General features: G+C 54.1%; 1 protein-coding gene across 3 annotated transcripts in view; it reads left to right on the top strand.

Moving 5' to 3' along the window:
• Positions 1–26772, top strand: part of LOC144672305 (CUGBP Elav-like family member 3-B) — a 70660-nt gene that overhangs the window by 42776 nt on the left and 1112 nt on the right. The window contains exons 5-14 of one of the 3 annotated variants that reach the window (XM_078534167.1): positions 3616–3695; positions 4262–4372; positions 6131–6274; positions 8527–8665; positions 9942–10091; positions 11878–11952; positions 14058–14141; positions 16953–17096; positions 18345–18480; positions 22450–22563. In XM_078534167.1, coding sequence (XP_078390293.1) covers positions 3616–3695; positions 4262–4372; positions 6131–6274; positions 8527–8665; positions 9942–10091; positions 11878–11952; positions 14058–14141; positions 16953–17096; positions 18345–18472 — 1055 coding nt within the window. In that variant the 3' untranslated portion in view covers positions 18473–18480; positions 22450–22563. Of the gene's footprint in view, positions 1–3615; positions 3696–4261; positions 4373–6130; positions 6275–8526; positions 8666–9941; positions 10092–11877; positions 11953–14057; positions 14142–16952; positions 17097–18344; positions 18481–20668; positions 20772–22449; positions 22564–26772 lie in introns of those variants that run through there. The other 2 variants (XM_078534166.1, XM_078534168.1) reach the window with 2 other exon arrangements.

The raw sequence follows: 26772 nt of genomic DNA, 5'->3' as shown, positions 1-26772 counted from the left end.
CTTCTCCAATCTACCTTCATAACCGAAGTTCCTCATCCCTGGAACCATTCTCGTGAATCTTTTCTGCACTCTCTCCAACACCTTCACAAGTGTGGCGCCCAGAACGGAATGCAGTTCTCCAGTTCAACATAACCTCCTTGCTCTTGTACTCTATTCCCCTATCAACAAAGCCTGGGATACTGTATGCTTTGTCTCAACCTGCGCTGCCACTTTCAATAACTTATGCACACACACACCCAAGCCCCTCTGCTCCTGCACACCCTTTAGAATTGTACCTTTTATTTTCTGTTGTCTCCCCATGGTTCTTCCAACCAAAATGAATCACTTCACATTTCTCCACGTTGAACTTCATCTGCCACCTGTCCACTCAGTGCGCCAACTTGTCTATGTCCTTTTGAAGTTCCACACTATCCTCCTCACAGTTCACAAGCCTCGTAGCATCCGCAGGTTTTGAAGTTATGTCTTCTACACCAAAGGCCTGAATTTTCCCCGCGTCGGCCGGGCTCGGCAGGAGCGGGCGGAGGCAGTCGCCGAGCTGACCACCGGCCGCCATCGTCTCCGCACTGCCACTTTACACGGGGGGTGGGGGGGTGCAATTAAGGCCCGCCCAGCGTAATACGCGAGCAGTAGCTCTGAGCGCTGCCTGTGTGAGCTGGGGGGGGTGGGGGAGGAGGGAGAGCGGGCCAGGCGCGCAGCTCGGGCATGCACGTGGAAGAGCGCTTCAGTCTCCCCGAGGCACGGAGCTGCCTCACGGAGATTGAAGCGGTTTTTAAAAAAAATTTTTTTAAAGACATTAAGAGTTTAATGAAACACGTGCCCCTCATGTGACTGTTTATTTTTCACAGGAACTTTTTATTCAAGTAGTAAAAGCTTTAGGAAACCTCATCCCGCTCGTGGATGGGGGTTTCCTAAAAAAAAACGTAAAGGCCGCTTGGTAAGGTTGGACGGACAGCGTGAACTCAACATTAATTACTCGGTTAATGGCCTTAATGGGCCTTCGGTTATTGGTGGGTGCGCAGCCGACTCTGGCGCACGCCCACCGAACGAGGCAGCGCGATGACGTCGGGAACACACGCCCGACATCATCACGCGTCATTTTACCTTGTGCCCGGCCCCCGCACGCCGACTGTAAAAGCCTGGCCCAAGACCTAGGTTCAGCGCTTCCCAAACCTTTCCCGCTGGTACCCCCAATTTGCTCAGAATTCCTGTGATCCCCCTCACGGAGGGAGCTGTGAGAGTGTGGCGGGGTTAGGGCGGGGTGGGGGGAGTAACCTGTGAGGGCTGGGGGGTGGGTAGTTTTTATTCTTCAATTATTTTTTTAAAAACCTACCTTTTCAGCTGATTTTCTGGAGCAGGAATCAGGCCTCAAACGTCAGCCATTGAGGCCATAAGACCATCAGACATAGGAGCAGAAATTAGGCCAATCAGCCCATCGAGTCTGCTCCGCCATTCAATCATGGCTGATAAGTTTCTCAACCCCATTCTCCCGCCTTCTCCCCGTAACCTTTGATCCCCTTACCAATCAAGAACCTATCTATCTCAGTCTTAAATACACTCAATGACCTGGCCTCCACAGCCTTCTGTGGCAATGAATTCCATAGATTCACCACTCTCTGGCTAAAGAAGCTTCTCCTCATCTCTGTTCTAAAAGGTCTTCCCCTTACTCTGAGGCTGTGCCCTCGGGTCCTAGTCTCTCCTACTAATGGAAACATCTTCCCCACGTCCACTCTATCCAGGCCTTTCAGTGTTCTGTAAGTTTCAATCAGATCCCTCCTCATCCTTCTAAACTCCATCGAGTATAGACCCAGAGTCCTCAAACGTTCCTCATATGTTAAGCCTTTCATTCCTGGGATCATTCTCGTGAACCTCCTCTGGACCCTCTCTAGGGTCAGCACATCCTTCCTGAGATACGGGGCCCAAAATTGCTCACAATATTCTAAATGTGGTCTGACCAGAGCCCTATAAAGCATAAGCAACACATCCCTGCTTTTATATTCTAGTCCTCTCGAAATAAATGCCAACATTGCATTTGCCTTCCTAACTAATAAAAAATGCGAGGACTCAAAGGGGCCTTACAACTGTTAAGATTTAGTTGGAGCTCTGCGGCAGCCATATTAGGAAATAGAGATTGTTTAAGAAATGTATATGTATATCTGGGGTGTGTTAGGAATAAGGTATACCTGTAAGTTCAATGTTTTTTTCTATTTGTGGGTTAAAGGGTGAAACCTGGGATCTGGTTCCAATTGAGTGGAGACAACATGCCTAAAGCTCTGTATACCTGCATTTCTAAGAGTTTTATGACTCCTGAAGAGAAGTTAAATCAAACACAAGAGTAAAAACATCTGCGCTGTTGCCTAGCAACAGGGGTCCAGAGAGGTACATACACACACACACACACAGAGCAGTTTGAGTGCAGTTGGAAGAAGGTGTCAGGACAGGCAGGACATGAAAAGAGACAGATAGCAGGTTACAAACTAAAGAAGAAAGCCCCTAAAATCCTAGGGAGTGGAACAGGAGAGAGTACCCAAGAAGCTCTTCTCGTCTGGAAATGGTCCTGTTAAGTGAAGTTAAGAGTGATGAGCAGAGGGAGGCTCCAAGCTCAAAGGGAGAAAAGCTGCAGGAAGCAGATTTAAAGCGAGAGGCCAGAAGGTCCAAAAAGACAGCTGAAGGTCTGTAACTCTTTGCTGTGGGCATGTGAAGCGGTGGTACCATTGCTAGCTGAGTCAGTGGGAGAGAGAATCTGGAAGACAACATGAATGCATGTGGTGACCCGGGGAGAGGAACATCAGAAGGAGAGTTCAAAACGCCGGAGGTGGACCTTCGCGGAAGGCGTCTGAGAGAAAGCGTTGGTTTAGGAGAAGATTCTAAGGTGAGTCCTTGGACAGTGGAGATTGGAAACCTTCATCTGAAAGACGGAGGTCAGTGAGACTGGTTGGCTCACAGTGTGACAAGCATCTGGGAGTTGAGGAGAGATCCATAACATCTGGTTGGGGTGTCATCTGTCACTTGGTTTCTTTCAGAGTGTGGTGTATCTGACCACAGATCGTCTATTGGTTTACATGGACTGTGAACATTAGAGTATAAGATAGCTTTTGTAACTTGTGTTATCCTTGCGAACCTGTATCTATCTGTTAAGTTATAGTTGTGGGTGAAGGAGTATTTTGATATAGTTCAGCTTGTTAGATAAATGTTTTATTCTTTTGTTAAAACTTCATTAGCTGACTCCTGTGACTCTGTTCAGTAGCTACCCTGCACATTTCTAAACAAAAAATAAAAGTTAGGATCTATCAAGCTGGGTTTCACCCTGGGCTCAGGCTCGTCCAGTGGTAACATAAGCTGGGATCGTAACAATATCCTTCTATTCCTTTCTCCCTCATGTGTTCATCCAGCTTCCCCCTTAAGCGCACCCCCTGCTATTCAGCTCGACCACTCCCTGTGATGGCGAGTTCCACACTCTCCCCGCTCTCCAGGAGTGTTTGGTGCTGACACTGAATGCCTGCAATGGACAGTGTTCCAGCCGAAAGCGTTGATATGTCTCGCCCTGATAAGTGAACCGAAAATAGACAGCGGCCTTCCCCTCGGAACCCAGTGTTAACGTTTTCTCTGTTTGTACAGGTTGTGCCTTTGTGAAATTTCAGACACATTCGGAAGCACAGGCCGCGATAGGGGCACTGCATGGGAGCCGAATGTTGCAGGTAGGACCCTCATTGCCTCGCATGTTCAAGGAGACCCTAATCAAGTGGCAAAAGCAGAGCAGCAGAGTAAAAGCACGAAAAGCTTACGTTTGTATAGCGCCTTTCGTGGGCTGAAGACATCCCTGAGTTCTTGCAGTCAGGAACACCGCAGCCAATATGTGCACAGCAAGCTCCCACGAAAGCAGTCTGATAATAACTAGACGACCTGATGTTGCTTGAGAGAGGAAAGTCACTCGGACACCAGGGTGACGTTCTTGCTCTTAAACTAGTGGCAGTGGGATCGTTAACATCCACTGAACGGGCTGTCGGGGGCATTGGTTTAACACCTAACCCGAAAGACGGCACCTCTGACCGTGCAGCACTCCCCTGCTACTGGCACTGGCACTGCTGGTCTGAATTTTGGGGTCAGGTTTCTGGAGGGGGAGCCGCCCTCATGTCTTCCAGGCTGAGCAAAGCGGACGCATGGCTGAGGAAGCAGGTGTCCTGAGGGAACAGAAATGTCTTCTGTGGGGGATTCTTTCCTTGTTTTGCGATTGACATTTGTCCACGTTTTCTCTTCCTACAAGGCGCCTGGATCTCACTCCATCAGCCTAGAGGTCGGGGCAGTCCAGACTGTGGACTATGTGAGCAATGGAGCCAGCACTGTTCGCTGCACAGCTGACAGGAGTAGCTATGGGGTGAGACAACAGATTGGTACCCTACTCTTGCTGACCCCGCACTGTCTGGCTTGGCGTGACGCACTAATATTGGGGAATTGAAATTAAGAAATGACGCAACGCATTTCACTGGGCGAGTGACTGCATAACTGGACCGGGAGCTCTGGAGAATGGGAGTGAATGGGAATGGAAGGGGTTTGATCCATTGGGATTGTTTACAATGGGAATGAATGGGAAGAAATTTAATCCAATGGGATTATGTAAAGTGGGATTGAATGGGAAGGGGTTTGATCCATTGGGATTGTGTACAATGGGAGTGAATGGAAAGGGGTTTGATCCATTGGGATTGTGTATAATGGGAGTGAATGGAAACGGGTTTGGGTCCATTGGGATTGTGTACAATGAGAGTGAATGGGAAGGGGTTTGGGTCCATTGGGATTGTGTAGAACAGGAGTGAATGGGAAGGGGTTTGGGTCCATTGGGATTGTGTACAATGGGAGGGGGTTTGGGTCCATTGGGATTGTGTACAATAGGAGTGAATAGGATGGGGTTTGGGTCCATTGGGATTGTGTACAATAGGGGTGAATCGGAAGGGGTTTGGGTCCATTGGGATTGTGTACAATGGGAGTGAATGGGAAGGGGTTTGGGTCCATTGGGATTGTGTACAATGGAGTGAATGGGAAGGGGTATGGATCCATTGGGATTGTGTACAACGGGAATGAATGGGAAGGGGTTTGGGTCCATTGGGATTGTGTACAATGGAGTGAATGGGAAGGGGTTTGGTTCCATTGGGATTGTGTACAATGGGAGTGAATGGGAAGGGGTTTGGGTCCATTGGGATTGTGTATAATGGGAGTGAATGGGAAGGGGTTTGGATCCATTGGGATTGTGTACAATGGGAGTGAATGGGAAGGGGTTTGGGTCCATTGGGATTGTGTACAGTGGGAGTGAATGGGAAGGGGTTTGGGTCCATTGGGATTGTGTACAATGGGAGTGAATGGGAAGGGGTTTGGGTCCATTGGGATTGTGTACAATGGGAGTGAATGGGAAGGGGTTTGGGTCTATTGGGATTGTGTACAATGGGAGTGAATGGGAAGGGGTTTGGATCCATTGGGATTGTGTACAATAGGAGTGAATGGGAAGAGGTTTGGATCCATTGGGATTGTGTACAATGGGAGTGAATGGGAAGGGGTTTGGATCCATTGGGATTGTGTACAATGGGAGTGAATGGGAAGGGGTTTGGATCCATTGGGATTGTGTACAATGGGAGTGAATGGGAAGGGGTTTGGGTCCATTGGGATTGTGTACAATGGGAGTGAATGGGAAGGGGTTTGGGTCCATTGGGATTGTGTACAATGGGAGTGAATGGGAAGGGGTTTGGATCCATTGGGATTGTGTACAATGGGAGTGAATGGGAAGGGGTTTGGTTCCATTGGGATTGTGTACAATGGGAGTGAATGGGAAGGGGTTTGGGTCCATTGGGATTGTGTACAATGGGAGTGAATGGGAAGGGGTTTGGTTCCATTGGGATTGTGTACAATGGGAGTGAATGGGAAGGGGTTTGGGTCCATTGGGATTGTGTACAATGGGAGTGAATGGGAAGGGGTTTGGGTCCATTGGGATTGTGTACAATGGGAGTCAATGGGAAGGGGTTTGGGTCCATTGGGATTTGTTGTTTGCCGTTGTTCAGATTGACTAACTTTGACGAGACTGGGTCTCAGCTGGGGAAATGGGGCACGTTCTTTTGCTAACTTTTTACACTTCTCTGCTTCTTGGCAGGGAGCTTCTTCGAGTCTGGTGGTGAAGTTTGCGGACACGGACAAAGAGAGGACTCTCCGTCGGATGCAGCAGGTGGCTGGGCAACTTGGGATGTTCAGTCCGATGGCCATACAGTTTGGTGCCTACAGTGCATACACGCAGGCGGTATGTAATCAGTAACTACCCCATGTGGTCACCAGGCACTGGCAAAAACAGGGCAACAGTTTCTAAGCGACCCCAGCGACACCACTGCCCTATACACATTGGACTTTAGAACACTGAGAGGTGATCTTATTGAAACATATACCATCCTAAGGGGACTTGACAGGTTAGATGCTGAAGCATGTTTCCCCCTCTGGGGGAGTCAAGAACTGGGGGAAACAGTTTAAAAATTAGGGGTCTCCCATTTAAGACTGAGATAAGTAGAATTTCTTCTCTCAATGGGTCATTAGTCTGCGGCATTCTCTTCCACAGAGAGCAGGATCATTGAATATATCCAAGGCTGAGTTAGATTTTTGATCAACGAGGGAGCTGAGAGTCATGGGGGTGCAGGTAGGAAAGTGGAGTTCAGGTCACAGTCAGACCAGCCATGATCTTATTGAATGGGGAAGCAGCTTCGAGGGGCCGAATGGCTTACTCCTGCTTCTAATCCTTGTGTTCTCCAACCTAGTCACTCCTGGGAGCAGGCACCGATGTTAATCTGATATCCCAGGAACGACTTGCAGTGAGACTCCCTCTTCTGCAGTTCCAGTACTCTACGTATAGGTGGCAGTGTTGGCCAAGAGGAAAATTGTCCACAGTGTTAAGTCAGTGTTTCTGACCCCCCCCCCCCCCCCCACCTGCCCCCATTAAAGGTCAGCGCGTGACCTCACCAGTAAAGGGTTGGGTCAGTGTGTGAAACCCTGTCCCACCCAGCTGTGGGCAGGTGGGAAGAGAAACAAGGTGTTTAGTGGTGTCTGTCACTGGTAGTCTGAGGAACTCTGATCACGCTATGAGCCAGACTCCCATCTGGTGCTGGGTAGGGTAGGGGAGGCTCCCATCTGGTGCTGGGTAGGGTAGGGGAGGCTCCCATCTGGTGCTGGGTAGGGTAGGGGAGGCTCCCATCTGGTGCTGGGTAGGGTAGGGGAGGCTCCCATCTGGTGCTGGGTAGGGTAGGGGAGGCTCCCATCTGGTGCTGGGTAGGGTAGGGGAGGCTCTCGTCTGGTGCTGGGCAGCTGGGGGCTCCCATCAGGCGCTGGGCACAGGGGCACCCGTCTGGTGCTGGGCTCAGGGGGCTCCTATCTGGCGTTGGGAGCAGAGGGCTCATGTCTAGCTCTGGGCGCAGGGGGCTCCTGTCTGGCGTTGAGCGCAGGGGGCTCCTGTCTAGCACTGGGCGCAGGGGGCTCCTGTCTTGCACTGGGCGCAGGGGGCTCCTGTCTGGCGTTGGGCGCAGGGGGCTCCTGTCTGGCATTGGGCGCAGGGGGCTCCTGTCTGGCGTTGGGCGCAGGGGGCTCCTGTCTGGCATTGGGCGCAGGGGGCTCCTGTCTGGCGCTGGGCGCAGAGGGCTCATGTCTAGCGCTGGGCGCAGGGGGCTCATGTCTGGCGTTGGGCGCAGGGGGCTCCTGTCTGGCGCTGGGCGCAGGGGGCTCCTGTCTGGCGCTGGGCGCAGGGGGCTCCTGTCTGGCACAGGGCGCAGGGGGCACCCGTCTGGCATTGGGCGCAGGGGGCACCCGTCTGGCGTTGGGCGCAGACGGCTCATGTCTAGCGCTGGGCGCAGGGGGCTCATGTCTGGCGTTGGGCGCAGGGGGCTCCTGTCTGGTGCTGGGCGCAGGGGGCTCCTGTCTGGCATTGGGCGCAGGGGGCACCCGTCTGGCATTGGGCGCAGGGGGCACCCGTCTGGCATTGGGCGCAGGGGGCACCCGTCTGGCATTGGGCGCAGGGGGCACCCGTCTGGCGTTGGGCGCAGGGGGCTCCTGTCTGGCACTGGGCACAGGAGCTCCTGTCTGGTTTTGGGCGCAAGGGGCTCCTGTCTGGCGTTGGGTGCAGGGGGCTCATGTCTGGCACTGGGCGCAGGGGGCACCCGTCTGGCATTGGGCACAGGGGGCACCCGTCTGGCGTTGGGCGCAGGGGGCTCCTGTCTGGCACTGGGCACAGGGGGCACCCGTCTGGCGTTGGGCGCAGGGGGCTCCTGTCTGGTGTTGGGAGCAGGGGGCACCCGTCTGGCGTTGAGCGCAGGGGGCCCCGTCTGGCGTTGGGCGGAGGAGCCGCTCCTGTCTGGGGCTGGACGGAGGGGCCGCTCCTGTCTGGCGCTGGGCCTCCTGGGCTCCGGGCTCCCTGGGTGGGGAGGATCTCGTTTCGCATTGGGCAGCGGACTCCCTGGGCAGAGGGCCCTGACTTGGGCTGTGTTTCTCTAACTCCTGCTCTCTCGCCCCTTGTAGTTGATGCAGCAACAAGCTGCTCTGATGGCTGCAGCACAGACCACCTACCTGAACCCCATGGCCCCCGCCGTACAGATGCAGCAGGTAGCAGCCATCAACCCAAACGGCCTGATCGCAACTCCACTCACATCAACGTCAGGTGAGCCTGCCATGTAATGGAGGGGAGGGGGTAAAGGGATTCCTGCTACCCTTATGGGGGTGGCACTCTGACATAGTGCCTGTGACCTACCTCAATCAGTATGTTGCTGACAGGTCCACATCATCATCACCATCATCATCATAGTACAGCCCCAAGTGATACACTCAGAACGTCGCAAAACCTTTTGCACCCTAAAACACTTTGGACGGTTCTGTGGAAAGCTATTCAGCAGTAGGAGGCTTCATGGCCAAACGGGATTGTATTCTCTTTCTTCCTCCACTCCTGCCTCTTGTCTTTTCTGTCAGTGTTTGTCTCTCCCTCTGTCAGTCACTGTGACTTGTGTCTTTCTCATTGTGACCCTTCTTCTCCCTCTGTCTCTGTGTATATCTCTCTTCCTGATTTCCTTTCTCCTTGCTTTCTCTGTGTCTCTCTCTCTCTGCCTCTTTTTCTCTGCCTCCCTCTCTTTCTCTCCCTCTCTCTCTCTACCTCTTTCTCTCTCTCTCTCTGTGCCTCCATCTGTCTGCGTGTGCCTCTCTCCCTCTCTCTCTCTCTCTGTCCCTCTCTCTCTCTCTCCATCTCTCTCTCAGTCTTCATGTCTCTCTCTCTCTCTCGGTGTCTCTCTCTCAGTCTCTCAGTATCTCTGTCTCTTTCTCAGTCTCTCAGTATCTCTGTCTCTTTCTCAGTCTCTCTCTCTCTCTGTGTGTCTTTCTCTCAGTCTCTCAGTATCTCTGTCTCTCTCAGTCTCTCTCCCTCTCTCTCTCCCTCTCTCTCTGTGTCTCACTCTGTGAGTGTCTTTCTCTCAGTCTCTCAGTATCTCTGTCTCTCTCAGTCTCTCTCCCTCTCTCTCTCCCTCTCTCTCGGTGTCTCTCTCTCTCTCTCAGTCTCTCAGTATCTCTGTCTCTTTCTCAGTCTCTCAGTATCTCTGTCTCTTTCTCAGTCTCTCTCTCTCTCTCCGTGTCTCACTCTGTGAGTGTCTCTCTCTCAGTCTCTCAGTACCTCTGTCTCTCTCAGTCTCTCTCCCTCTCTCTCTCCCTCTCTCTCTGTGTCTCACTCTGTGAGTGTCTCTCTCTGTCTCTGTTTCGCCCTCTCTGGGTACAAAGGCAGCTTTAAGCTTGAAATTTCAACCTTGTGTTCAATATTTAATCGGAGTGCAGTTGTGAGTCTGCTGTTGTGTTGGAGTGGACCTGGTGCAGGTCCTGCACCCAGAACGACCAACAATTAAATTATACAGTAAATAGTGAAGAAGTTCAGATCATTTTACCTTTCTTCTCTCCAGGGACCAGCACCCCTCCGGGTATCCCGAGTGCCCAGGTGCCCTCCATTGCCCCGCCCCTCACCGTCAATGGCTATAGCCAAATTGCTGCTCAAACAAATGGACAGGCCACCTCCGAAGCCATCTACACCAATGGTGTTCATTCCTATGCAGGTAACTGGGTGGGCGGGTGCTGTGCGGTGTGGGTGCTGTGCGGTGTGGGTGCTGAGCGGGGCGGGTGCTGTGCGGGGCAGGTGCTGTGCGGTGTGGGTGCTGTGCAGGGTGGGTGCTGAGCGGAGCGGGTGCTGTGCGGTGTGGGTGCTGTGCGGGGCGGGTGCTGAGCAGGGTGGGTGCTGTGCGGGGCGGGTGCTGTGCGGTGTGGGTGCTGTGCGGTGTGGGTGCTGAGCGGGGCGGGTGCTGAGCGGGGCGGGTGCTGTGCGGGGCGGGTGCTGAGGGGGGCGGGCGGGTGCTGTGCGGGGCGGGTGCTGAGCGGGGCGGGTGCTGTGCGGGGCGGGTGCTGAGCGGGGCGGGTGCTGAGGGGGGCGGGCGGGTGCTGTGCGGGGCGGGTGCTGAGCGGGGCGGGTGCTGAGGGGGGCGGGTGGGTGCTGTGCGGGGCGGGTGCTGTGCGGGGCGGGTGCTGAGCGGGGCGGGTGCTGAGGGGGGCGGGTGGGTGCTGTGCGGGGCGGGTGCTGTGCGGGGCGGGTGCTGTGCGGGGCGGGTGCTGAGTGGGGTGGGTGCTGTGCGGGGCGGGTGCTGAGCAGGGTGGGTGCTGAGCGGGGCGGGTGCTGAGGGGGGCGGGTGGGTGCTGAGCGGGGCGGGTGCTGAGCGGGGCGGGTGCTGTGCGGGGCGGGTGCTGTGCGGGGCGGGTGCTGAGCGGGGCGGGTGCTGTGCGGGGCGGGTGCTGTGCGGGGCGGGTGCTGAGGGGGGTGGGTGCTGAGGGGGGTGGGTGCTGTGTGGGGCGGGTGCTGAGGGGGGCGGGTGCTGAGCGGGGCGGGTGCTGAGCGGGGCGGGTGCTGTGCGGGGCGGGTGCTGAGTGTAGTGGGTGCTGTGCGGGGCGGGTGCTGAGCGCGGCGGGTGCTGAGGGGGGCGGGTGGGTGCTGTGCGGGGCGGGTGCTGAGCGGGGCGGGTGGGTGCTGTGCGGGGTGCGAGGGTGCAGGGTGGGTGGGTGCAGAGTGGGTGGGTGCAGAGTGGGTGGGTGCTGAGCAGGATGGGAGGGTGCAGAGTGGGTTGGTGCTGAGTGGGTGGGTGCAGAGTGGGTGGGTGCAGAGTGGGTGGGTGCAGAGTGGGTGGGTGCTGAGTGGGTGGGTGGGTGGGTGCTGAGTGGGTGGGTGGGTGCTGAGTGGTTGGGTGCTGAGTGGGTGGGTGGGTGCTGAGTGGGTGGGTGCTGAGTGAGTGGGTGGGTGCTGAGCGGGTAGGTGGGTGCTGAGCGGGTGGGTGGGTGCTGAGCTGGTGGGTGGGTGCTGAGTGGGATAGGAGGGTGCTGAGTGGGTGGGTGCTGAGTGGGGTGGGTGGGTGCTGAGCGGGGTGGGTGGGTGCTGAGTGGGTGGGTGCTGAGTGGGATGGGAGGGTGCTGAGTGGGTGGGTGCTGAGTGGGGTGGGTGGGTGCTGAGCGGGGTGGGTGGGTGCTGAGCGGGGTGGGAGGGTGCTGAGTGGGTGGGTGCTGAGCGGGGTGAGAGGGTGCTGAGTGGGTGGGTGCTGAGCGGGGTGGGTGCTGAGCGGGGTGGGAGGGTGCTGAGTGGGTGGGTGCTGAGCGGGGTGGGAGGGTGCTGAGTGGGTGGGTGCTGAGCGGGGTGGGTGGGTGCTGAGCAGGGTGGGTGGGTGCTGAGCGGGGTGGGTGGGTGCTGAGCGGGGTGGGTGGGTGCTGAGCAGGGTGGGTGGGTGCTGTGCCCTCACCTATCAGAGTACCTTGTACCAATCCTTGTGAGGTAGTTGACTAACAGGAGGTGTTTGTATTCTGCAGCACAAAGCCAGGCGGCTGCAGCGACAACCATGGACCCCCTACAGCAGGCTTACACAGGAATGCACCACTACACAGGTAAGAGCTAACCTCAGCCAAACAGAGCCGCTCAGCATCCACACCCCTCCTAAACATCTCACAGACAGTCAGAACCGGCCCATATTAACTCATTATACCCGGCAGTGAGGAACAAGCAGTCAAAGCTAACTCTCTAGGAGACATTCTGGAGTGATCATTTAAAACAGCTGTCTGGTGGAGTGGTGAGTTAGAGAAGCACCATTCAGCCTGAGCTCTAACCCAGTGAACACTGATAGGATCACTGAGGGTTGTCTGTCTGTACTCTTCCCTGGTAACTGTCTCTGGGTAACTGTATCTCTAACAGGTACCAGTGTAGAGCACAAGATTTCCTCCCGCCTGATGCAGCTGGGAAGGCCAGAACAGCTGCTGGTCCAGAGGGAGCTTTACTCTAACCCCGTGCTGTACCTGTCCTGGGAGTGTTTGATGGGGACAGTGTAGAGGGAGCTTTACTCTGTATCTAACCCTGTGCTGTACCTGTCCTGGGAGTGTTTGATGGGGACGGTGTAGAGGGAGCTTTACTCTGTATCTAACCCCGTGCTGTACCTGTCCTGGGAGTGTTTGATGGGGACAGTGTAGAGGGAGCTTTACTCTGTCTCTAACCCCGTGCTGTACCTGTCCTGGGAGTGTTTGATGGGGACAGTGTATAGAGTGTAACTTTCAGAGAACTGCAGACAGAGATGGTGTCAATCATTCAGGTGGAGACTATGTAACCCAAACATTTTTCAGCATTCCATAGGGATCGTTCCCTCCGGGACACCCTGGTCCACTCCTCCATCACCCCTAACACCTCATCCCCTTCCCACCGCACCTTCCCATGCAATCGCAGAAGGTGCAACACCTGCCCCTTTACCTCCTCCCTCTTCGCCATCCAAGGGCCCAAACACCTCTTTCAGGTGAAGCAGCATTTCACTTGCACTTCCCTCAACTTAGTCTACTGCATTCGCTGCTCCCAATGCGGTTTCCTCTACATTGGAGAGACCAAATGCAGACTGGGTGACCGCTTTGCGGAACACCTTCGGTCTGTCCGCAAGCATGACCCAGACCTCCCTGTCGCTTGCCATTTCAACACCCCACCCTGCTCTCATGCCCACATGTCCGTCCTTGGCTTGCTGCATTGCTCCAGTGAAGCTCAACGCAAACTGGAGGAACAGCACCTCATCTTCCGACCAGGCACTTTACAGCCTTCCAGACTGAATATTGAGTTCAACAACTTCAGACCAAGAACTCTCTCCTCTATCTTCACCCCTTTTTTCTACATTCATTTTCATTTTTTATCCACTTAATTTCATTTTTATTCGTTTATCCATGGTTTTATCCCCTTTTTATCCCCCCTTCTCTCCCATTTTCTATCCTTTTTTTCCCCCACTACCGCCCCCTCTCCCCACCCCATCCCCATAGGGCCATCTTCATTTGTTCCATGTTGTTCTTTCACACAACGTTACCCTTGTTCTGCTATTATCACATTCTGCTTTCTTACCTTTATACCACTATCAGCACCTTTTTTAGCACTAACCATTAACACTCCCTTTGTCCTTTAGTCCATGACATCTTTGTCAATTCCTCCTTTGTCCCCACCTATCGCTGGCCTTCAATCCAGCTCCACCTGCCCCACCCCCCTTTAAACAGTATAAATTTCAACACGTTTCCACTTCTCTTCAGCTCTGAAGAAGGGTCCATAAGACCATAAGACCATAAGACATAGGAGCAGAAATTAGGCCATTCGGCCCATCGAGTCTGCTCCGCCATTCATTCATGGCTGATAAGTTTCTCAACCCCATTCTCCGGCCTTCTCCCCGTAACCTTTGATCCCCCTTACCAATCAAGAACCTATCTATCTCGGTCTTAAATACACTCAATGACCTGGCCTCCACAGCCTTCTGTGGCAATGAATTCCATAGATTCACCACTCTCTGGCTAAAGAAGTTTCTCCTCATCTCTGTTCTCTGGTCAAATGGACTCGAAACGTTAACTCTGTTTCTCTCTCTCCACAGATGCTGCCAGACCTGCTGAGTTTTTCCAGCACTTTCTATTTTTGTTTCAGATTCCCAGCATCCGCAGTATTTTGCTTTTATTCGTGTTTTATTCCCTGTTTTCTCTGTCAACAGCAACCTATCCAGCCACTTATGGGATTGTCAGCCACGCGTTTCCACAGCAACCGGCCCTTGTGTCTCAGCAACAACAGCGAGAGGGTAAGTGGCAAATCTCTGCTCCGAGTGTCTCAGTGGGCACCTGCCTGGCGTGGTACTGACTGCAGTGACAGGCTCCGGCCTTCAGCAGTGGCGTGACCACCTCTGGACCAGGGAGGGGAGACGTGGACAGCTGCCTCACTACAGTTCTCCAGCCTGTGAGTCCGTGGAGCTGCCCACAGCTGTGGTCCCTTCACCGCGCACACTGTCTGGCTGAGCTCGCTCGGAACCTAGGGATGGGTGGGAGAGGGATTGGGATGAGCGGGAGGAGGGAGAGGCACAAGAGGGAGAGGCCAGCACCCTGGGGAATGGGAGAGATTGGCGGGCGCTGGTGTGAGATCTGGGGAAGCGAGGGATCAGGGGCGGTGGGATTGGTGGAGGGGGCAAGAGAGGGATTGGGGAGGTCCAATGTCGGTTTGGGGAGGGAGGGCAGTGGAATTGGGGAGGGTCAGGGAGGGATTGTTGGGTGCGGAAAGGTAAGGGGGAAGGTTGGATGTGCAAAGGGGGTGGATGGGATTGGATTGGAGGGAGGGATGGACTGATCAGGGCTGTGAAGAGGGTTAGTGTGCCTTCAGGAAGGAAGAGGGAATGGGGTGGGATTAGAGGGGGAAGGGTTATAATCAGTGTGGGTTCGGGGGTCAGTGCGAGTTTGTGGGGTTAAGTGTGGATGCGGGTGGGGTGAGTGTGGGTTTAGGGGGTGAGTATGGGTTCGCGTGGGGTCAGTGTGGGTTCAAGGGGTCATTGTGGATTCGGGTGGGGTCAGTGTGGGTTCAGGGGGTCAGTGGATTCGGGTGGGGTGAGTGTGAGTTCAAGGGGTCAGTGTGGATTCGGGTGAGGTGAGTGTGGGTTCAAGGGGTCAGTGTGGATTCGGGTGGGGTGAGTGTGGGTTCAAGGGGTCAGTGTGGATTCGGGTGGGGTTAGTGTGGGTTCAAGGGGTCAGTGTGGATTCGGGTGGGGTGAGTGTGGGTTCAAGGGGTCAGTGTGGATTCGGGTGGGGTGAGTGTGGGTTCAAGGGGTCAGTGTGGATTCGGGTGGGGTTAGTGTGGGTTCAAGGGGTCAGTGTGGATTCGGGTAGGGTTAGTGTGAGTTCAGGGGGTCATTGTGGGTTCAGGTGGGGTTAGTGTGGGTTCAAGGGGTCAGTGTGGATTCGGGTAGGGTTAGTGTGGGTTCAGGGGGTCAGTGTGGATTCGAGTGGGGTTAGTGTGGGTTCAGGGGGTCATTGTGGGTTCGGGTGGGGTGAGTGTGGGTTCAGGGGGTCAGTGTGGGTTCAGGGGGTCAGTGTGGGTTCGGGTGGGGTCAGTGTGGGTTCTAGGGGTCAGTGTGGGTTCGGGTGGGGTGAGTGTGGGTTCTAGGGGTCAGTGTGGGTTCGCATGGGGTCAGTGTGGGTTCAGGGGGTCAGTGTGGGTTCGGGTGGGGTCAGTGTGGGTTCTAGGGGTCAGTGTGGGTTCGGGTGGGGTGAGTGTGGGTTCTAGGGGTCAGTGTGGGTTCGGGTGGGGTGAGTGTGGGTTCTAGGGGTCAGTGTGGGTTCGCATGGGGTCAGTGTGGGTTCAGGGGGTCAGTGTGGGTTCGGGTGGGGTCAGTGTGGGTTCAGGGGGTCAGTGTGGATTCGGGTGGGGTGAGTGTGGGTTCTAGGGGTCAGTGTGGGTTCGGGTGGGGTCAGTGTGGGTTCAGGGGGTCAGGGTGGGTTCGGGTGGGGTGAGTGTGGGTTCTGGGGGTCAGTGTGGGTTCTGGGGGTCAGTGTGGGTTCGGGTGGATGAGTGTGGGTTCTGGGGGTCAGTGTGGGTTCTGGGGGTCAGTGTGGGTTCGGGTGGGTGAGTGTGGGTTCTGGGGGTCAGTGTGGGTTCGGGTGGGATCAGTATGGGTTCAGGGGGTCAGTGTGGGTTCAGGGGGTCAGTGTGGGTTCAGGGGGTCAGTGTGGGTTGGGGTGGGGTCAGTGTGGGTTCAGGGGGTCAGTGTGGGTTCAGGGGGTCAGTGTGGGTTGGGGTGGGGTCAGTGTGGGTTCAGGGGGTCAGTGTGGGCTCGGCTGGGGTGAGTGTGGGTTCGGGTGGGGTGAGTGTGGGTTCTGGGGGTGAGTGTGGGTTCGGGTGGGGTGAGTGTGGGTTCTGGGGGTCAGGGTGGGTGAGTGTGGGTTCGGGGGTCAGTGTGGGTTCAGGGGGTCAGTGTGGGCTCGGCTGGGGTGAGTGTGGGTTCGGGTGGGGTGAGTGTGGGTTCTGGGGGTGAGTGTGGGTTCGGGTGGGGTGAGTGTGGGTTCTGGGGGTCAGTGTGGGTTCGGGTGGGTGAGTGTGGGTTCGGGGGTCAGTGTGGGTTCGGGTGGGATCAGTATGGGTTCAGGGGGTCAGTGTGGGTTCAGGGGGTCAGTGTGGGTTCGGGTGAGGTCAGTGTGGGTTTAGGGGGTCAGTGTGGGTTCAGGGGGTCAGTGTGGGTTCAGGGGGTCAGTGTGGGTTCGGGTGGGATCAATATGGGTTCAGGGGGTCACTGTGGGTTCAGGGGGTCAGTGTGGGTTTGGGTGGGGTCAGTGTGGGTTTAGGGGGTGAGTATGGATTCGGGTGGGGTCAGTATGGGTTCAGGGGGTCAGTGTGGGTTCAGGGGGTCAGTGTGGGTTCAGGGGGTCAGTGTGGGTTTAAGGGGTCAGTGTGGGTTCAGGGGGTCAGTGTGGGTTCAGGGGGTCAGTGTGGGTTCGGGTGGGGTCAGTGTGGGTTTAGGGGGTGAGTATGGATTCGGGTGGGGTCAGTGTGGGTTTACGGACGGGCGCCCTATTGAATGCAGCACTATGTTTTTAATGCCCTGCTCTGATGTCTTTGTGTTTGACTAAAGGCCCTGAAGGGTGCAACATCTTCATCTACCACCTGCCTCAGGAATTCACAGACTTTGAGCTGCTGCAGATGTTTCTGCCATTTGGGAACGTTATCTCCGCAAAAGTGTTTGTAGACCGAGCAACGAATCAGAGTAAATGTTTTGGTGAGTTCATTTTGAAAACCATGAGGAAAACCAGAGAGTCAAAGGTGAAACTAGTTTAATTTTTCTAGGGTGTCTTTTGGTTTAAGATGTCCTCGTGCTTCTGTGGTGAGACTAACACTGCTGCTGTAGATTTGATTGTCCAGGACACCGGGGAAAATTCCTCTACACTTCTTTCAGTAGTAGCCGTGGGATCTTTTCACATCTAGTACTGACCCTCCAATAGTGCTGCACTCCCTCAGTACTGACCCTCCGACAGTGCGGCGCTCCCTCAGTACTGACCCTCCGACAGTGCGGCACTCCCTCAGTACTGACCCTCCGACAGTGCGGCGCTCCCTCAGTACTGACCCTCCGACAGTGCGGCGCTCCCTCAGCACTGACCCTCCGACAGTGCGGCACTCCCTCAGTACTGACCCTCCGACAGTGCGGCGCTCCCTCAGGACCGACCCTCCGACAGTGCAGCGCTCCCTCAGGACCGACCCTCCGACAGTGCGGCGCTCCCTCAGCACTGACCCTCCGACAGTGCGGCACTCCCTCAGTACTGACCCTCCGACAGTGTGGCACTCCCTCAGTACTGACCCTCCAACAGTGCGGCACTCCCTCAGTACTGACCCTCCGACAGTGCGGCACTCCCTCAGTACTGACCCTCCGACAGTGTGGCACTCCCTCAGTACTGACCCTCCAACAGTGCGGCACTCCCTCAGTACTGACCCTCCGACAGTAGTACTGACCCTCTGATAGTGCGGTGCTCCCTCAGTACTGGCAGTGGAAGTGTCAGCCTCGAACGACCTGACTCCGAGACGAGTGAGCTGCCCATTGAGAGAGGGACCTAAACCCAGCCTCATCGATGGGCAGGACAACGTGGTCGTTTGGCAATCCGGAGTTCCTGCTGGCCAGAGTGGCTGAGTGATCCGTCCATCCCTCACCCCAGCTCTACACACCTATCCAGTGCCTTCCGCTGCCTCGCAGCGTCTGTGACGTCAGCTTCAGCCGTGGAGCAGGGCGTGGTCGAATATCCAGCCTCCCCTTGCCGCGAGTTGCTCAGGGTGAGGCACTGGACGGCCAGCCACAAAAAGCGAACTGCCAGGGAGAGCGAGCGAGGGAGGGAGGAAGGGGTGAGCGTGGGAGGGAGGGAGCGAGGGAGGGAGGGAGGGGTGAGCGTTGGAGGGAGGGAGCGAGGGAGGGAGGGATGAGCGTGGGCGCGAGTGGGAGGTTAAAGCCACGATTACCGAGCGCCCTGACTCTCTCCAGGTTTCGTGAGCTTTGACCATCCGGCCAGTGCCCAGGCCTCCATCCAGGCCATGAACGGCTTCCAGATTGGCATGAAGAGGTTAAAGGTCCAACTAAAGAGGCCGAAGGACGCCAACAGACCGTACTAGGCGAGCAGGTACGCCAGCTTGAACGGCTGAGGGGCCGGTTGCAGGGGTGGGGGGTGGTTAGGGAACATGCCAAGTGTGAATTGTGCCTGGTCCAAACGCCCAAGGTGACAGCTCAGCGGAGTGCGGGCCTGAGGCTAAACTAAAAACAGTGAGCCTTCAGTCCCCGGGTTATCGCTTTCCCCACTCTCTCTCTCTTTGGATCCCAGCCCTCCCTCCGTCTGGTCCCCACTTTGAATCGAAAGACCTTTTCCTCTCCCCTCACGGAGGCTCCCTCACCCCACCCCCCCAACCCTGATCGGGGATGCATTACCACCGGGAACCCTGGTGGGCTCCCAGAGGAGTAGCCACTCACAGTGGGCCCGGTGGGGGGGGAAACAAAACACTAAAATGGCCACTCAGTCCCAAAATGGGGGGGCACGTGGGTCCTCCATGATAGGAAGGGGAAACGCGCAGCGTAGATTCACAGCAACATCTCCAGGAATGCAGGGAGTCGGGCGAGGGGAGGTACAGGGATAAGGGAAGCGTTGAGAGGTTTGGCCTTTTACCGCCGGAGTGGAGAGGGGCGAGGGAGAGGGAGAGGAGTGCCAGCAGCTAAGAGAGGTCAGTGAGAGGGCAAAAAGGAGGCCCTGATTTAAAATAAACCCAAAGAAAAGGATTAAATGGAAGATTTTCTACCACAAAGCAAGGTACTACCCAAGACCAGAATTTAGATAGACAATTTAAAGGAAAGGATTTTTAAAGGGTGCGGGGAGTGAGGGGGAGAGCGGGATTAGACTGGGTGGGATATTAAAGGGTGCGGGGAGTGAGGGGGAGAGCGGGGTTAGACTGGGTGGGATATTAAAGGGTGCGGGGAGTGAGGGGGAGAGTGGGATTAGACTGGGTGGGATATTAAAGGGTGTGGGGAGTGAGGGGGAGAGTGGGATTAGACTGGGTGGGATATTAAAGGGTATGGGGAGTGAGGGGGAGAGCGGGGTTAGACTGGGTGGGATATTAAAGGGTGCGGGGAGTGAGGGGGAGAGCGGGGTTAGACTGGCTGGGATATTAAAGGGTGCGGGGAGTGAGGGGGAGAGCGGGGTTAGACTGGGTGGGATATTAAAGGGTGCGGGGAGTGAGGCGGAGAGCGGGGTTAGACTGGGTGGGATATTATAGGGTGCGGGGAGTGAGGGGGAGAGCGGGGTTAGACTGGGTGGGATATTAAAGGGTGCGGGGAGTGAGGGGGAGAGTGGGATTAGACTGGGTGGGATATTAAAGGGTGCGGGGAGTGAGGGGGAGAGCGGGGTTAGACTGGTGGGATATTAAAGGGTGCGGTGAGTGAGGGGGAGAGTGGGATTAGACTGGGTGGGATATTAAAGGGTGCGGGGAGTGAGGGAGAGAGTGGGATTAGACTGGGTGGGGTATTAAAGGGTGCGGGGAGTGAGGGGGAGAGTGGGATTAGACTGTGTGGGATATTAAAGGGCGCGGGGAGTGACGGGGAGAGTGGGATTATACTGGGTGAGATATTAAAGGGTGCGGGGAGTGAGGGGGAGAGTGGGATTAGACTGGGTGGAATATTAAAGGGTCTGGGGAGTGAGGGGGAGAGTGGGATTAGACTGGGTGGGATATTAAAGGGTGTGGGGAGTGAGGGGGAGAGTGGGATTAGACTGGGTGGGATATTAAAGGGTGCGGGGAGTGAGGGGGAGAGTGGGATTAGATTGGGTGGGATATTAAAGAGTGTGGGGAGTGAGGGGGAGAGCGGGATTAGACTGGGTGGGATATTAAAGGGTGCGGGGAGTGAGGGAGAGAGCGGGATTAGACTGGGTGGGATATTATAGGGTGCGGGGAGTGAGGGGGAGAGCGGGATTAGACTGGGTGGGATATTAAAGGGTGCGGGGAGTGAGGGGGAGAGCGGGATTAGACTGGGTGGGATATTAAAGGGTGCGGGGAGTGAGGGGGATTGTACCCTGTGGGATATTAAACGATAGGGGAGTTCACATGCAGGCACAGACAGACACACACTCACAGTCATTTTTTTGCCCGCTAATTTCATCGGCACAAAATGAAGAGATTACGGAGATACTGTCCCTGGTCCAGCCGCTGCGATCTATAAAAGGAAAGTGTGCAGGTCATCAATCCCAAAAAGAAAACCATTTGTTTCACAGCGAAATATTTATCCAAAAACTAAAGGTTTGTTTCTGTTCTGCATCCTGAACTCTCCAGATCACACCCGCTATCTTCACATCACTAATAACCTGACTTCCTCTGATGAGATTTTTAACCCACACGGTTTTGAAAGTTGCTGGACGTGACCTTACTTTTTAAAAAATAAAAGTCATTAATTGTTATGTTTAAATGAATCTCTCTGCAATGTCGCTGTTGGTTTGCTGTTAGACGTTGGGAACCTGAAGTAACTATATTTCATCTTTCATTATTCTCACAAATCAGGGCACAAAATTAAATTATAACCTGACAAGTGAAATGTTTTTGCATATGTTTAATAAGAGAATCAAGTTTTGAATAGGAGTAAGTTTGTTGTTATGTTGTTAATCTCATAAATACGTGATAACTTGTTTACTTTTTATAATCTTAACCAGTCAGAATGCAATGACATAGAAAGCGAAAGTAGTTTCCTGCCTCTTGTTTGTCCTCCATACAAACACACAGAGGCCTCTCGAGCCTGCTCCGCCATTCAATAAGATCACAGCTGATCTGATTGTCACCTCAGCTCCACATTCACCGCCCAATAACTTCTCACCTCCTTGTTAATCAAGAATCTATCTCGCTCTGCCTTAAAAATATTCAAAGACTCTGCTTCCACCGCCTTTTGAGGGAGAGAGTTCCAAAAACTCTCAATCCTCGGAGAGAAAACATTTCTCCTCATCTCTGTCTTAAACGGGCGACCCCCCTTAGTTTTGAACAGTGACCTTCTTCGGATTTTTTGCTTTGTCCCTTTCTCTCTCTCTTTTGACGGAAAGCGTTATTCCCCTCTGCTTGTTCCGCATCTTAACCTTGCGATTCACTGAGAAGGAAACCAAATGAACCTGAAATGATGCAGCCGGGGTAAAAAAAAACGACGGCCCACTAATTGATGATATCTCCGCTTGCTCCCCACTCCTCACTCTCCGCGTTATGGTCGGGTCGGAGAGGCAGGGGCACAAAACCTGGAATTTGACATGTCTCTGGCTCGCGCCCCATGCCCCCCAACTCTGAACCAAACCCCATTTTTCCCCACAGGGTACCTCCATCACCAAGTCAAGGCTGGATGGACCCTTGCCCCGCCTGGCACACAGATGACCAAATTAGCCCCAGTGCTAGCTCTCCCTTGTGCGTCCTTCACCTCTTTGGAAACACCCTGTAGTGAGCACGACTTACAGGCCAAACTCTCCGCCTCTCACCACCCCCCACCCCGGGTTGTACCTTCTGTCGGGAGATTTGGAGAGAGAGAGAGAGAATATTACTCCCCCCCACCCCACCTCCCACCGACGACAGGATGCGCCACAACTACAGGCAGCCTCAAGCACCGAGCCCATCGCAGGGAATTAGAAACCATATTTTCCTCACTTTTTTTTGGGGGGGGTGGGGGGAGTGATTTTTGAAGCCAGAATGTCGGTGGTGGTGGTGGTGGTGGTGGTGGTTGGGGGGGGGGAAGAGGTGAGTTGGGAGGGTGTCGAGCTGTGTCCTGTCCTTGTTTAGTTTGTACATTCTTTTAATTTAAGCTAACTTGAGTGTTCCCCCTGCCGCTTCCCCCCCCCACCACCAACCTTCGTGCTGTTACCTGTGAGTGACTCTCCCACCTTCCCCTTAAAGCACCTATTTTTAAGAGAACAAGTGATACGAAAACAAAAGGAAATTTGACGATGATTTTTTTTTTGTTTTTCTTCTGCTTTTTCATTTCAATTTCTCTTTGTCTTTCACCAACATTTTCCTCTCTCTCTCTCTCTCTCTGTGTTTTTGTTTCCTTTCCGTTTTCATTGTTTTTTTTGTTTTTAAAAACACCAAAGCGCCGTGTAACCCATCACGGTCCCCACGCCTCCACCACAAAAATAAAGTGTCGAGACGAGAGCAGACACGCGCACACAAGCGTCGCCCTCTCCGACGCTGGCTACAGCAACCCATAGCTGGCTGTGCCCTCACATGGAGACAGGAGGCACGGCCTCGTAAGTTTGCATCGCTGGAATGAGGTGTTCTTTTGCAAAGATTTTAATAATAAAAAAGTATCAGAACCGTCATGTCACAGTACCGCTGCGTTGCATGACCAAGAGTATATTTTGCGATTGTGCCGTGCATTTTATTACTTTGCCCGTGGTTCCAGTGAACTAGATGTTGTTTTTTTAAATGAGATTACATTCTGGGTGGCTGTTTTTTTTTAAATGACCCTCCCCCCCCCCTCTCTCTCTCTCTCTCCCCTCCCAACCCCCACCTCCCCTGCACCCTTTAACTCTCTTGTCGTTTTGTGGGTATGTTGTTATTGTCTGTCATTCGCCTTGGTGCTAATTCCTTGATTTTTAGCCCCTTTTTGGTTTGGCCTTTTCTCAATTAAATTCGGAGGCAATTGTTTGTCGGTCCTTCCTTTACGTATTGCCCCCCACCCCAACCCCAACACACTCCAGCTTTCCTGCTCCCCCATCACCGTGGCTTGGAATCCGCTGTCCCAAATGGCAGACCCACTTTGCTTCCACATGGTTTGCTTCCCCCCCCACCCCCCCAACTCCCGCTGCCCACAACACCCACCCCCTCCCCCCCAGCCCCCCTGAGGACTCAGATTCCCTCGCCTCCTTTCGTAGCTCCAGGTCTGGCCATCGTGACCTGCACAACATCTTATCAGGTGAGACATGAAACCAAGGCCTCCCCCCCCCCCCCGCCACACACCCCTCCACTGTCTTCCACCTCAGGTGGATTGTGAAGGGTCTCACAGCCGCCACTGTCACCATCACCACTGATACGGTAGCAATCGGTCCGGTGAACCTTGGCTGCAACCCTCCCCATCTTCCTTTTTTTTTTATTCTTTCATGGGATGTGGGTATCACTGGCTAGGCCAGAATTTTTGTTGCCCATCCCTAATTGCCCCCTTGAGAAGGTGGTGGGTGAGCCGCCGCCTTCTTGAGCCACTGCTGCAGTCAACCTGTGGTGTAGGTACACCCACAGCGCTGTTAGGGAGGGAGCTCCAGGATTGTATCTCCTTCCTGGAGTGAGGAGACCAAAACGACGCAGTACTCCAGGTGTGGGCTCACCAAAGCCCTTGTGCACGTATATCCCTCAGATCACAGGAATGAGAGATCTGGTCAGTTCCGCAATGGGACCAGTGCAAACCAGTTATCTAGACTTGTATTTCTATACAGTCGGTGGATTAGTGCAGCAAGTATTGATCACGTCACTCAGGGTCATGACCCTGAAACACTTGTGCTCCCATTACTTCCTCCTGCTGACCTTTTCTTTAATTGCTGAAGCTTCTTGTCTTGCACTCATCGGGACAAATACAAGAATGCCAAATGTCAAACTCTCACAACAATTTATACTACAGGAGGAAAGAGTGCTGGTTGGCTGGCAAGTCAACTCTGGCCAAGGTGTTGCCACGGCGAAAGAAACAGGGAACTATAAGTTCTCTCAAACCCACGTGTAATCCAAAAAAGGCCCAAAGAAGGGTCATACGGACTCGAAACGTTAACTCGGTTTCTCTCTCCACAGATGCTGCCAGACCTGCTGAGTTTTTTCCCCAGCGTTTTCTGTTTTTAATTACAGATTCCTTTTGTTTGCGGAGAACAGGTCCCATGCGCACGAATGTATTGGCCAGTCAAGAGTTGACTTGCCAACCAATCAGCACCCTTTCCTCCTACAGGAGAGATTGTGGTGATGGTCTGAAATTTGGTATTCTTGTGTTCGTCCTGATGGGTGCAAGGTGAAAAGCTTTGGCAACTGGTCGCTCCTCACAGCAATAACCAATTTGTTTTTTTTTTGTACCATCACTTCCACCCATCGAAAGCATGGCCCATTCTCTGTCAACGTCAGCATGCTCTCTTGCCTTCTCTCGATTATTAAATGAACCTCTTCTTTCATTGTTTCTTGTTTTCAAAAAGTGCTTACATGCAATAATCCAAACATGACCTCGCACTTCCTGGAAAATTCCACATTGGTTGTTGCCAAGCAACCAATGGAGATGGGGGTTTAAAGAGAAACACACTTGGAATTTCCAGCTCCCTGCGTGTGTGTATGTGTGTGTGTGTGTGTGTCTGTGTATGTGTGTGTGTTGTGTTTTATTTTTAAATGTGTGTACATGTCTATATATATATATATATACATATATTTATATATTCTCTATCTGTGGCCTGTGCTCTCAGTTTTAATGTGTGGCCTTGTTCTGTGTGCCCAGTGCTTGCAAGGTCTCCGAGCACCATGAGCTGGTTTTACACCCACCACAATGGATCATGGTTAATCTGAAAAACAAATCCTTGCAGGATTTCCCCGGGTGACATTTTTGATCAGCTGCGTGTCGATATTGAAGGAAGCTTCCTCAGGACAGTGCAGGAACAGCAAAGCTGGGGTTCCCCCCTCTGGCCGATTGGCGCATCATCAGTAAATTTTGGTTGAGCTAGTCTGGTCTGGAATCGTCCAGGGTTTGAGCAGGAATATTAATGGGACTTTCCCCCCCGCCCCTTCTGATTACCCAGTGATTCCAACATACACATCACTCCCAGGACAGGTACAGCACGGGGTTAGATACAGAGTAAAGCTCCCTCTACACTATTCCCATCAAACACTCCCAGCGCAGGTATAGCACGGGGTTAGATACAGAGTAAAGCTCCCTCTACACTGTCCCCATCAAACACTCCCAGGACAGGTACAGCACGGGGTTAGATACAGAGTAAAGCTCCCTCTACACTGTCCCCATCAAACACTCCCAGGACAGGTACAGCACAGGGTTAGATACAGAGTAAAGCTCCCTCTACACTGTCCCCATCAAACACTCCCAGGACTGGTACAGCACGGGGTTAGATACAGAGTAAAGCTCCCTCTACACCGTCCCCATCAAACACTCCCAGGACAGGTACAGCACGGGGTTAGATACAGAGTAAAGCTCCCTCTCCACTGTCCCCATCAAACACTCCCAGGACAGGTACAGCACAGGGTTAGATACAGAGTAAAGCTCCCTCTACACTGACCCCATCAAACACTCCCAGGACAGGTACAGCACGGGGTTAGATACAGAGTAAAGCTCCCTCTACACCGTCCCCATCAAACACTCCCAGGACAGGTACAGCACGGGGTTAGATACAGAATAAAGCTCCCTCTACACTGTCCCCATCAAACACTCCCAGCGCAGGTATGGCACGGGGTTAGATACAGATTAAAGCTCCCTCTACACTGTCCCCATCAAACACTCCCAGGACAGGTACAGCACGGGGTTAGATACAGAGTAAAGCTCTGGGACCTTAGGTTGTAGACAGATGAGATGACCAGTGTTAGACCCAGACAGTTTTTACAACCTTTCCCTAGTCAGATTGCTTTCATTACCTGCTGTGTGAGGATTCCTTCTGATATTTGCAGCATTTCTGGTCTGTGCTGCCTGAAATTTCCAGTCAGTAGTTGAAGTGGTGAGTTATCCAATATCCATTGTGGTGCCGCAGATTGCAGCATGCTGTGCCTATTGCTGACACATTGCTGGTTACTGCCTTGTGCTTACCCATCATTAACCACTCTTTCTCTTTCTCCCTCCCCTTTTCTCTTACTCTCTCACTCTCACTTTTTCCCTCTAAACTGCCTCCATCTCATGGTCTCCCTCTCCTTTCCATTCCACCTATCCTATTCCCCTCCCCCCTTCCGTTCCTCCCTCCTTCTACCTTACTGCCCATTTCCCACCCCTGCACCCACCTCCTCTTCCCCCAACTCTCCCCTCCTGCCCCCTCTTCCCCTCCCCCACTGTCCCCACCTCCTCTTCCCCTCCCCCCACCTCTCCCCTCCCCCACCTCTGCCTCCTCTCCCCATCTTCCCCTGCCCCTCCCCTCATATCCTCCCCTCATCTCCCTATCATGATCCCCCCTCATCCCCTCCCTCCCTATCCTTTCCCTTCCCTCTCCCTTCCCACTCCCCTCTCCTTTCCTTCTCCCCTCATGTCTCCCCTTCTCTCCTCTCCCCTCCCTTTCTCACTCGCCCAACCCCCTCCCTTCCCACCTCCCCCATCTCCTCTCTAACTCTCCCCTCCCTTCCCTATCCTCCTCATCCCTTGCCCTCCCCTCCTCTCCCCATCCCCTCCTTTCCCCATCCTCTCCCCCTGCCCTACCCTCTTCTCCACAACCTCTCACCTCATCTCTCCCCTTCTCTCCTCATCC

Source organism: Cetorhinus maximus, chromosome 36, assembly GCF_964194155.1.
Source record: "Cetorhinus maximus chromosome 36, sCetMax3.hap1.1, whole genome shotgun sequence".
Taxonomy (NCBI): Eukaryota; Metazoa; Chordata; class Chondrichthyes; order Lamniformes; family Cetorhinidae; genus Cetorhinus; species Cetorhinus maximus.
The sequence above is the reverse complement of the archived record's forward strand: the minus strand, read 5'-3'. Positions and strand labels throughout refer to the sequence as shown.